The sequence below is a fragment of the Bubalus kerabau genome, chromosome 6 (genome assembly GCF_029407905.1).
Source record: "Bubalus kerabau isolate K-KA32 ecotype Philippines breed swamp buffalo chromosome 6, PCC_UOA_SB_1v2, whole genome shotgun sequence".
NCBI lineage: Eukaryota > Metazoa > Chordata > Mammalia > Artiodactyla > Bovidae > Bubalus > Bubalus kerabau.
In genome coordinates, this window is record NC_073629.1 from 69,509,324 (window position 1) to 69,521,846 (window position 12,523).

At 39.8% G+C, this 12,523-nt stretch overlaps 1 protein-coding gene across 2 annotated transcripts in view; it reads right to left on the bottom strand.

Moving 5' to 3' along the window:
- The window catches only part of MSH4 (mutS homolog 4), a 105,385-nt gene extending 92,964 nt beyond the window's left edge, over nt 1-12,421 (bottom strand). For both annotated transcript variants that reach the window (XM_055585439.1, XM_055585438.1), the window contains exon 1: nt 10,296-12,421. In XM_055585439.1, the coding sequence (XP_055441414.1) occupies nt 10,296-10,533 (238 nt within the window). In that variant the 5' untranslated portion in view covers nt 10,534-12,421. The remainder of the gene's footprint in view (nt 1-10,295) is intronic.
- Between the last annotated feature and the right edge of the window lie 102 nt (nt 12,422-12,523).

Sequence of the window (12,523 nt, forward strand, 5' to 3'; positions counted from 1 at the left end):
TTCCATGTTACTCTTTCCATACATCTCACCCTCTCTTCCCCTCTCCCCATGTCCTTAAGTCTATTCTGGGTATCTGTTTCTCCATTGTTGCCCTGTAAATAAATTCTTCAGTACCATTTTTCTAGATTCCATATATATGTGTTAGAATACGATATTTATCTTTCTTTTTCTGACTTACTTCACTCTGTATAGTAGGTTCTAGGTTCATCTACCTCATTAGAACTGACTCAAATGCATTCCTTTTTATGGTTGAGTAATATTCCATTGTATATATGTACCACAACTTCTTTATCCATTTATCTGTTGATGGATATCTAGGTTGCTTCCATGTTCTAGCTATTATAAATAGTGCAGAAAATGAACAATGGGATACATGTGTCTTTTTCAATTTTGGTTTCCTCAGGATATATGCTAGTAAAGTAATGCTCAAAATTCTCCAAGCTAGGCTTCAACAATACATGAACCGTGAACTTCCAGATGTTCATGCTGGTTTAAGAAAAGGCAGAAGAACCAGAGATCAAATTGCCAATATCCACTGGATCATCAAAAAAGCAATAGAGTTCCAGAAAAGCATCTATTTCTGTTTTATTGACTATGCCAAAGCCTTTGACTGTGTGGATCACAATAAACTGTGGGAAATTCTGAAAGAGATGGGAATACCAGACCACCTGACCTGCCTCTTGAAAAACCTGTATGCAGGTCAGGAAGCAACAGTTTGAACTGGACATGGAACAACAGACTGGTTCCAAATAGGAAAAGGAGTACATCAAGGGTGTATATTGTCACCCTGCTTATTTAACTTCTATGCAGAGTACATCATGAGACATACTGGGCTGGAGGAAGCACAAGCTGGAATTAAGATTGCCAGGAGAAATATCAATAACCTCAGATATGCAGATGACACCATCCTTATGGCAGAAAGCAAAGAAGAACTAAACAGCCTCTTGATGAAAGTGAAAGAGGAGAGGGAAAAAGTTGGCTTAAAGCTCAACATTCAGAAAACTAAGATCATGGCATCCAGTCCCATCACTTCATGGCAAATAGATGGGGAAACAGTGAAAACAGTGGCAGACTTCATTTTTTGGGGCTCCAAAATCACTGCAAATGGTGATTGCAGCCATGAAATTAAAAGACGCTTACTCCTTGGAAGGAAAGTTATTACCAACCTAGACAGCATATTAAAAAGCAGACATTGCTTTGCCAACAAAAGTCCATCTAGTCAAGGCTATGGTTTTTCCAGTAGTCATGTATGGATGTGAGAGTTGGACTATGTAAGAAAGCTGAGCACTGAAGAATTGATGCTTTTGAACTGTGGCATTGGAGAAGGCTCTTGAGAGTTCCTTGGACTGCAAGGAGATCCAACCAGTCCATCCTAAAGGAAATCAGTCCTGAATATTCATTGGAAGGACTGATGCTGAAGCTGAAACTCTAATACTTTGGCCACCCAATGCAAAGAACTGACTCACTAGAAAAGACTCTGATGCTGGGAAAGATTGAAGGCCGGAGGAGAAGATGACAGAGGATGAGATGGTTGGATAGCGTCACCGACTCAATGGACATGAGTTTGAGTAAACTCCGGGAGTTGGTGATGGACAGGGAGGCCTGGCATGCTGCAGTTCATGGGGTCGCAAAGAGACGGACACAACTGAGTGACTGAACTGAAATGAACAGGGTATATGCCTAGGAGTGGAATTGCTGGGTCATATGGTGGTTTTATTCCTTGTTTTTTAAGGAATCTCCATACCGTCTTCCATAGTGGCTGTATCAATTTACATTCCCACCAACAGTGCAAGAGCATTCCCTTTTCTCCACACCCTCTCAGCATGTTTGTTGACTTTTTGATGATGGCTATTCTGACCAGTGTGACGTGATATCTCATTTTAGTTTTGATTTGCATTTTTCTAATAATAAGCAATGTTGAGCTTCTTTTCATGTGTTTGTTAGCCATCCATATGTCTTCTTGGAGAAATGTCTGTTTAGGTCTTTTTCCCACTTTTTGATTGGGTTGTTTGTTTTTCTAGTATTGAGTTGTATGAGCTACTTGTATATTTTGGAAATTAATCCTCTGTCAGTTGTTTCATTTGCTATTATCTTCTCTTGCTATTCCCATTCTGAGGGTTGTCTTTTCACCTTGCTTATCGTTTCCTTTGCTGTGCAAAAGCTTTTAAGTTTAATCAGGTCCCACTTGTTTACTTTTGTTTTTATTTCCATTACTCTAGGAGGTGGGTCACAGAGGATCTTGCTTTGATTTACGTCATTGAGTGTTCTGCCTATGTTTTCCTCTAAGAGTTTTATTGTTTCTGGTCTTACATTTAGGCGTTTAATCCATTTTGATTTTATCTTTGTGTTTGCTGTTAGGAAGTGTCCTAATTTCATTCTTTTACATGTAGCTGTCCAGTTTTTCCCGCACCATTTTTTGAAAAGGCTGTCTTTGCCTCATTGTATATTCTTGCCTCCTTTGTCAAAAATAAGGTACCCATGGGTGCATGGGTTTATATCTGGGCTTTCTATCTTGTTCTATTGGTCTATATTTCTGCTTTTGTGCCAGTACCAGACTGTCTTGATGATTGTGGCTTTGTAGTATAATCTGAAGTCATGAAGGTTGATTCTTCCAGCTTCATTCTTCTTTCTCAAGAGACTGCTTTGGTTATTCGGGGTCTTTTGTGTTTCCATATGAATTGTGAAATGTTTTGTTCTAGTTCTGTGAAAAATGCCATTGGTAATTTGATAGGGATTGCATTGAATCTGTAGATTGCATTTGGTAGTATAGACATTTTCACAATATCCATTCTTCCTACCCAGGAACACAGAATATCTCTCCATCTGTTTATGTTGTCTTTGATTTCTTTCATTAGTATCTTATAATTTTGTGTACAGTTCTTTTGTCTCCTTAGGTAAGTTTATTCCTACATATTTAATTCTTTTTGTTGCAAAGGTGAAGGGGATTGATTCCTTAATTTCTATTTCTGATTTTTCATTGATAGTATACAGAAATGCAAGTGATTTCTGTGTATTGATTTTGTATCCTGCAACTTTGCTATATTTCACTGATTAGCTCTAGTAATTTTCTGATACTATCTTTAGGGTTTTCTATGTACAGTATCATGTCATCTGCAAACAGTGAGAGCTTTACTTCTTTTCCAATCTGGATTCCTTTTTTTTCTTCTCTGACTGCTGTAGCTAGGACTTCCAGAACTATGTTGAATAGTAGTGGAGAAAGTGGACACCTTTGTCTTGTTCCTGACCTTAGCTTTCAACTTTTCACCATTGAGAATGTTTGCCATAGGCTTATCATATTTGGCCTTTACTATGTTGAGGTAGATTCCTTCTCTGCGCATTTTTTGAAGCATTTTAATCATAAATGAGTGCTGAATTTTGTCAAAGGCTTTTTCTGCATCTATTGAGATTATCATATGGTTTTTACCAATTTGTTAATATGGTGAAGATAGTACTTTTTTTATAGGGTTGTCATAAAATCTGACAGAATGTACATAAACACTCTAGCATAGTGTCTAGGCACATAGATTTGTTTTCTTTTTTTTTTTTTTTCTTTGAAGTACAGTTGATTCACAATGTTGTGGGCACATAGACATTATTTTTTTTTAAGTTCATTTTTATTTATTTATGTATTTTTGGCTGTGTGAGGTCTTTGTTGCTTTGCGCAGGCTTTCTTCCATTGCAGCAAGCAGGGGTTACTAGAACAGGGGCTACTCTTTGTGGCAATGCATGGGCTTCTCACTGCAGTGGCTTCTCTTTTTGTGATGCACTGGCTCTAGGCACACAGGCTCAGTAGTTGTGGTGCACAGCCTCTAGAGCTCAGGCTCTGTAACTGACATATGGGCTTAGCTGCCCCTTGGCACTTGGAATCTTCCAGGAAGAGGGAGGGATTGCTGCAGGCAGATTCCTATCCACTGCATAGTGGGCCACCAGGGATTCCAATAAGTGTATGTTTTTTAATTGGAGGATACTTGCTTTGCAATGTTGAGTTGGTTTTTACCTTACAATTCAAATCAGCCATCATTATATATATATAAAATGACATCCATATATCCCCTCCTTCTAGAGCCTTACTGTTCTTTCCCATCACACTCCTCTAGGTCGTTCAGTTCAGTCGCTCAGTCGTGTCTGACTCTTTGCGAACCCATGAACCGCAGCACATCACACCTCCCTGTAGATCACCAACTCCCAAAGTTCACCCAACTCATGTCCATTGAGTCGTGATGCCATCTAACCATCTCATCCTCTGTCATACCCTTCTCCTCCTGCCCTCAATCTTTCCCAACATCAGGGTCTTTTCAAATGAGTCAGCTCTTCGCATCAGGTGGCCAAAATTTTGGAGCTTCAACATCAGTCCTTCCAATGAACACCCAGGACTGATCTCCTTTAGGATGGACTGGTTGGATCTCCTTGCAGTCCAAGGGACTCTCAAGAGTCTTCTCCAACACCACAGTTCAAAAGCATCAATTCTTTGGTGCTCAGCTTTTTTATAGTCCAACTCTCACATCCATACATGACCACTGGAAAAACCATAGCTTTGACTAGATGGACCTTTGTGGACAAAGTAGTGTCTCAGCTTTTTAATATGCTGTCTAGGTTGGTCATAACTTTCCTTCCAAAGAATAAGCATCTTTTAATTTCATAGCTGCAGTCACCATTTGCAGTGATTTTGGAGCCCCAAAAAATAAAGTCAACCACTGTTACAGAGAGCCAAGCCAGGCTCCCTGTGTTATACAGCAGCTTCCTACTAGCTATCTATTTTACCCATGATAAAAGTATATACATAAATGTTAATTTCTCAATTTGTCCTCCATATCCTTCCCCTTCTGTGTCCACAAGTTTGTTCTCTACATCTGCATCTCCATTCATTCCCTGCAGATAGGTTCATCAGTACTATTTTTCTATTAATAGATTCCAAATATATGCGTTAATATACAGTATTTGTTTTTCTCTGACTTACTTCACTCTATAACAGGCTCTAGGTTCACCCACCTTACTAGAACTGACTCAAATTTGTTCTTTTTTATGGCTGAGTGTTATTTCATTGTATATTTGTACTATGGGCTTCCCTAATAGTTCAGCTGGTAAAGAATCCACCTGCAGTGCAGGAGACCCTGGTTTGATTCCTGGGTCAGGAAGAGTCCCTGGAGAAGGGATATGCCACCCACTCCAGTATTCTTGTCTGGAGACACCCCATGGACAGAGGAGCCTGGTGGGCTACAGTCCATGGGGTCACAAAGAGTCAGACACAACTGAGTGACTAAGCACAGCCCAGCAAGTACCATATCTTCTTTATCCATTCATCTGTTGATGGACATCTAGGTTGCTTCCATGTGCAGGCCACTATAAACAGTGCTACAATGAACACTGGAATTGTGGTTTTCTCAGGGTGTGTGCCTAGTAATGGGAATGCTAGGTCATATGGTAGCTTTATTCCTAGTTTTTTAAGGAATCTCCATACTGTTCTCTATAGTGGCTGTATCAATTTACATTCCTACCAAAAGTGCAGGAAGATTCCTTTTTCTCGAGCACATCCTGTCCAGCATTTATATCCCTAGTTTATAGATTTGTTGATGATGGACATTCGAATTGGTATGAGGTGATACCTCACTGCAGTTTTGATTTGCCTTTCTCTAATAATGTGACGTTGAGCATCTTTTCATGTGTTTATTGGCCATCTGTACGTCTTCTTTGGAGAAATGTCTGTTTAGGTCTTCTGCCCATTTTTTGATTGGGTTCTTTGTTTTTCTGATATTGAGCTGTTCATATATTTTGGAAATTAATCTTTTGTCAGTTGCTTCATTTGCAATTATTTTCTCCCACTCTGAGGGTTATCTTTTCATCTCTTTATACTTTTCTTTGCTGTACAAAAGATTTTAAGTTAAATTAGGAGTTCTTTTAAAAAAAAAAAAATCCTGGGTCTCTTTTGGCCTCTCCTCCTTGATTTCCATAACAACTCTCTATCTTGATTCTCTTTAAACTACTTCTTTTTAGTTTCCATTGCCAGGTCCTTTTTCCTCTATCTGCCTCTTAACTGTTGGCTTCCAATGGTTCCAAACTTTACTTTCTCTCTCAAATCAAAATTATACATTTCCTCTGAACATCTCATCTATTATTTTGGCTTTTATTAATATCTATTTCCTGGCAACTCTCAAACCTTCATATACAGCCCTAACTCCTCTTCAACACTGTAAAGTATAGGGTGGCAAGCTTTTAAATAATGAGCCAGATGTTAAATATTTTAGGCTTTGTGGGTCATACTGTCTATTACCATTACTCAGTTCTGACATTATCACAGGAAACAGCTACAGACAAAAAGTAAGTAAGACAATAAATAAGTGTATTCCAATGAAACTTTAATTCTGGATTTGTTGTTGTCCAGCCACTCAGTCATGTCCAAGTCTTTGCAACCCCATGGACTGTAGCACACCAAGGTTCCCTGTCCTTCAATATCTCCCGGAATTTGCTCAAACTCATGTTCATTGAGTCGATGATGCCATCCAACCATCTCATGCTCTGTTGCCCCCTTCTTCTGCCCTCAATCTTTCTCAGCATCTGGGTCTTTTCCAGTGAGTCAGTTCTTCGCATCAGGTGGCCAAAGTATTGGAGCTTCAGCATCAGTCCTTTCAGTGAATATTCCAATATTTAGTTCTGGATACTATAATATGAATTTCTTCTTTTACTTTTCCAACCCTTTAAAAATGCAAAAACCATTCTTAGGTCTATAGCTGCATTGCTCAGTATAGGAGCTTCTTGCCACATGTGGTATTTAAATTAAATAAAAATTAAAATTCAGTTCTTCACACCAGCCACATTTAAAATGCACAAAAACCACACTTGTCTAGTGGCTACTATATTAGCACAGATATAGAATATATCTATCCACAGAGAGTTCTAACAGATAGGGTGGCTCTAGATCCCTATATTTTTGGATATAAATATCCAAAACTACTTTTTGGATACAAACCATTAGGTATTTTCCCAGAACTACTAAATATCTAAAAGTGAATTACCTCATTAACTTTTACTCAGAATTTATCCTTCCTTTACTACCAGTTGGTCAACTACATCATCTTGCACCTTGCATCTTGCACCTCATACAAGTCATAAACTTAGAAGTCACTCTTAACTCCTCTTTCATGAATCCAAACACCCAATCAGTAACCAAATCTAATTATATAGATAGATATCTCACTAAAATTTCTCTCCATCTTCACTCCTATCTGGCCCATTTTAAGCACATATCTTCTTCAGCCTTTTTCAAAAGTCTTTGAATTATTCTCTTTGCCTTCAACATGATGCCTCTCTAATCAATTCTTCACATCCATCACTAGTGATCTTTCTGAAAAAGAAATTTCACCATGTCTCCCTTTCTAACAATTTCTCAGTGTCTCTCATATCCACCATAGGATAACATCTAACATTTTTGTATAGTTTCCAGAGAGATAACACATTCAAACTAGGATAATTTGAAGAGTGTTTGATAAAGGGAATATTTACAAAGGGGTAGACAGAATATCATCATAAAGAAATGTGTAGAATCAAGACAAAGTATGCTCCGTTACTAACCCTAGGCTTAAAGGAGCTAAGGAAGGAGATAGTTACTAGAGACTGGAGACAAACAGGGCTGCTTTTTTTCTCAGGTTACTTTCAGACTCTAATCCCCTTCTTAAACTTACTTCTCCTAGTTTTTCTCCAATTTCCTTCACCTCTATTTTCCTATATTTTCTTTACCTTCTCCCCTCTGGCCTCAAATTTATATCTCTCCCAGGCTTCTTTCTTAGCCCTAGATTCATATATTCAATTGCCTCAATATGAATGTATGGATACCCCAAAGGTTCTTCACATTCAACATGTCCACAGAAGAACTCACCATTTTTCCCTCTAAAAGTTGCTTCTCCTACAAAATTCGGTTTATCAGGGAAAAGTACTATCATCTATTCCAATCATCAAAGCCAGATATGTTTTTGGCATGGCAAAAAAACCTATCTGCCTCCCAGATTAAATACCTGCAAGTACTCCAAGTTTATATCGGGAAGAAACAAAATAGATCACCCTACTGCTCTACCAAATGAAATTATTTGTAGTCTACAAACACAACATGCTATATCATACTTCTGTGCCTTTGCACATATTTTTCTTTCTTATGAGAGAAATAAAAGTTTTTTCTCCAGTTTTTTTTTTCTCCTCTTTCCCTTCAGTTGGCATAATCTTCTTCTTCAACACTACCTCAAGTTGAATTTCCTCTGCAAAATTTCTTTAGTTACTTTGTTCCCCTACTTATTAAATACCTCAATATCTGTATGCAGAAGGAAATGACAACCCACTCCAGTATTCTTGCCTGGAGAATCCTGTGGACAGAGGAGCCTATCAGGCTATGATTCATAGGATCACAGAGGGTCGGATACGACTGAAGCTACTAAGCACAATATCTGTAAGTAACTCAAAAATAATTATCTTTTAAAAGTTTTATAGATTTTTAAGTCTATCTTCCCTACTGAACCATAAGTTCTTTGAGAGCACAGAATATTATTATCCTCAGCTCCTAAGATAACTCAGCTCCCCGGTGGCTAGGTGGTAAAGAATCTAAAATGCAGATATGGAAGACAAAGGTTCAAACCCTGGGTCAGGAAGATATCCTGGAGCAGGAAATGGCAATGCACTCCAGTATTCCTGCCTGAGAAATCCATGGACAAAGAAGCCTGACAGACTACAGTCCATGGGGTCAGAAAGAGTCAGATGCAACTGAGCACGCACTGAGCACCTAAGGTAACTATATCATCAATTGGGGTCTTGGCTCCCTCTTAAATTGGGACAAAAGAAAAATCTATCTTACAGATTTACTGTAAGGATCAGAGATACAACATGCTAAGTAAGAAACTAGAACAGAGGAGCAGTCATTAATTACTGGATGTTATTATTGTTGAAAATAAATAGGTGACAGAACATTTCATGAAGAAGGGGATTATACTGATAAACATGTATGTTGCCTTGAAGGAAGTGCAAGTAGGTCAGTTAAGTTAGAAAGTACGGTAATTATTAAGAAATTATGAGATATAAGACTGCAAAAACTGAAAACATATCCCAAGTGGACTTGGATATGCTACTAAAGAGTACATTTTTTTACCTGCAAATAGAGTCACTGGTTGAAGTGAAGGGACATAAGATTTTCATTTTCCATATAACTCTAGTGACACTGTAAGTAAGCTTAGAAGAAAGAAGCATTAGGAGTTTGAGGCAATAATTCAGACACAAAATTAAAAGGGCCTGTAATGGCACAGAGAAAAGGACAGAACTATTTAAAAGACAAATCTAGAACTTGTTAACTTTGGATGTTATGAGTGAGGGAATATTTGAATCATTGAAGTCTCCTAAAGATTTTAAAAACCCAATGATTGAGATAAGAGAAACAGGTTGAGGAGCTGCAGAGAGATGAATTCAATTAATCATATGGTGAGTCTGAGGATGTCCACTGATTCCTTACTAGAAACTTCAGAAGACAGTCTGAAACAGGAATCTAGGGGCAAAGATGAGATCTGGGCTGTGGTGATAATCACAATCAGATAGAAGTAGCCTAGTAAAAAACCTCTAAGGACAAGCCAATAATTTGTAAACTAACAAAAGTAAGCCTAGTTCTATGGAAGGTAGGTGAAAAACAGGGAAGAGTGGAATCAAGGAAATCAAATTAAGTCAGTTCAAGACAAGACTGGTGAAGAACATTAAACACAGTGGGAAGTTTACATAAGATGAACTGAAAAGTGACCACTGGATTTGGCATTTGTTACCTTACCAGTGAGTGGCAATGCTGTGTGGGCAAAAGGTGACGGTTTTGTCATGGAGAGTCACTGACTATAAAACGAGTTGAATACTCCTTAAAGGACATTTTCCACACTAAATGTATTATTCACCTCCATTAGAGAAAATGTTAAATCTGGTCTGTTCTCAAAGCTTATCTGTTTTCAAGATCCCTAGAAGGCCTTGGAGGCTTAAGTTCAGGAGCCAAGAGGTTTACCACTCCAATCACTACACTCGTGCACAAATTCATTCATCTGTCATGGGGCGCGGGCGGAGGCACATTACCCGGGATATGAATATAGCCTGCCTCAGAACTGAGCCATCCACCATCAAGGCCTTGTAAGAAAACCAACGTGAGGAAGAGTCCAGCCCTTAAATCATTCAGACCCACTCAATTCGCAGAGCACTCCATTCCCAAATTCCAAACAGACACCAACTGAAACTTCTGTGGTAACCAGAGACCACGGTTCCCTGAACCTCCAGAAGTTCACACAACTCCTTGCCTTGAGGCGGCAGGGCGCTGGGCGGGTGCTCAGGTAGACTGCTGCTGCCGCTCCTGTCACCCGCCGCTCCAGACGTGCCTGGTGGGGAAGACGCAGAGACGGCTTGGGCAGAAGGGCGGCTCAGAGGAGTCTCCTGGAGTCCGAAATTGTAGCGCGGACCCTGGGACCGAGACTCTAGTGAGCAGGGGGAAGCCGCAGGGACAGAAGAAAACGTTGGTGATATGTCAGGCCGCAGCATCTTTCAGAGCAACTCTGCTGTGGGACAAAGCGACGCAGGGAAAATACGAAAGCGCGGCGCGCAGAGTCGCAGTGCGCAGGCGCAGAGCCCGTTTACCACGCCCACCCACATTTATCCCCGGTAGACCACAGTCCATGGAGTCGCAAAAAGTTGGGCAGGACTGAGCGACCGAGCACACAGGTGATTAAATGCTTCCTTTGTTAAAATGATTTAAAGACAGAACTGGAGAATGTACTCTCAGGTGTCCCGGTCCCGTCAACTGCTGCAGAATTTGGTCAAGCTTAATGCGAAGTCAAGCTTAATCTCTTCTCTGGCTCAAATGCTAAAGAATGGCCTGCAATGCAGGAGACCTGGGTTCAATCCCTGGGTCCAGATCCCCTGGAGAAGGGAATGGCAACCCATTCCAGTATTCTTGCCTGGAAAACCCCAAGGACAGAGGAGCCAAGAGTCGGTCACGACTGAGCAACTAACACTTTCATAATGCGAGGTAGACCCCCTCAACTAAACGGAATTCAGGGCCATCAATCCAACTTGTGTGCCAGTGCTCAGTCGTGACCCCATGCTATTTGTGATGTAGCCCGCCAGGGTCCTCCCTCCATGGAAGTTTCAATACTGGAGTATGTTGCAAGTTCTTCCTCCAAATACAACTTGGGAGTCTCATTATTCCCACTACACCTTATTCCCCATTATCACAGGACATTCTGTACTAATATTTCCAAGTTCAGTTCACTCTCAGTTGTGTGCGATTTTTGGCGACCCCATGGACTGCAGCATGCCAGGCCTCCCTGTCCATCACTAACTCCTAGGTTTACTCAAACTAATGTCCATTCAGTTGGTGATGCCACCTAACCTTCTCATCCTGTGTCGTCCCCTTCTCCTCCTGCCTTCAATCTTTCCCAGCACCAGGGTCTTTCAAATGAGTCAGCTCTTCTCATCAAGTGGCCAAAATATTGGAGCTTCAGCTTCAGCATCAGTCCTTCCATTGAATACTCAGGACTGATTTCCTTTAGGATGGACTGGTTGGATCTCCTTGCAGTCCAAGGGACTCTCAAGAGTCTGCTCCAACATCACAGTTCAAAAATATCAATTCTTTGGCGCTCAACTTTCTTTATAATCCAACTCTCACATCCATACATGACTACTGGAAAAACCATAGCTTTGGCTAGACGGACGTTTGTTGGCAAAGTAATGTCTCTGCTTTTTAATATGCTGTCTAGGAGTAAGCATCTTTTAATTTCATGGCTGCAGTAACCATCCGCAGTGATTTTTGGAGCCCCCCAAAATAGTCTCTCACTGTTTCTCTATTTGCCATGATGTGATGGGACCAGATGCCATGATTCTCTTGAATACAGACACAGTAATTCAACATGGTAGAGAAACCAGGATTGAGAAAATACTCTAGATACCATTAGATGTCCATTACTGAATTCACATTCAACTGTGAAATCAGATACAGAATATGAAACCACTGCAGTCACCCAAGTGCAGTGACTGCAGTACTCAAAACTTCCAATGATACCACTTAAATAAAATTGTGTTCCATCCAATGGCTTCCAAACTTTCAGAAACACTGGTAATTCAATCCAAACTTAGTGAACTGTCAAACAATGCCAGACATTTCCATAACATATAAAAGCAGATATTGCTCAATGTGTTAAGAGAAATCATCACTATTCACATGTAAAATTCTTTACTCTTAGGGTTATTATTGCAAACTTGCTTCAGCAAATCTCAACTTCCATCAAGAAAAATGCTCGCTAAAATACTTTTTCACCAAGAACACAAACATTAGTGTGCTCTAATCTTTGTGAAAACACAGGTTATACAAGAACACATGGCAAGTATCAGCTTGTATTTCCTTACTGGGCAGGAAAAAAAAATGCCAACAATCCCTTGGCATTCTGACATAAAATATTAAAAAGTAAGTAAAGTGTAGTCTAGATTGCAATCCTCTTCCTAGTGAATTCTCTTCATTTACCTAACCCACTCT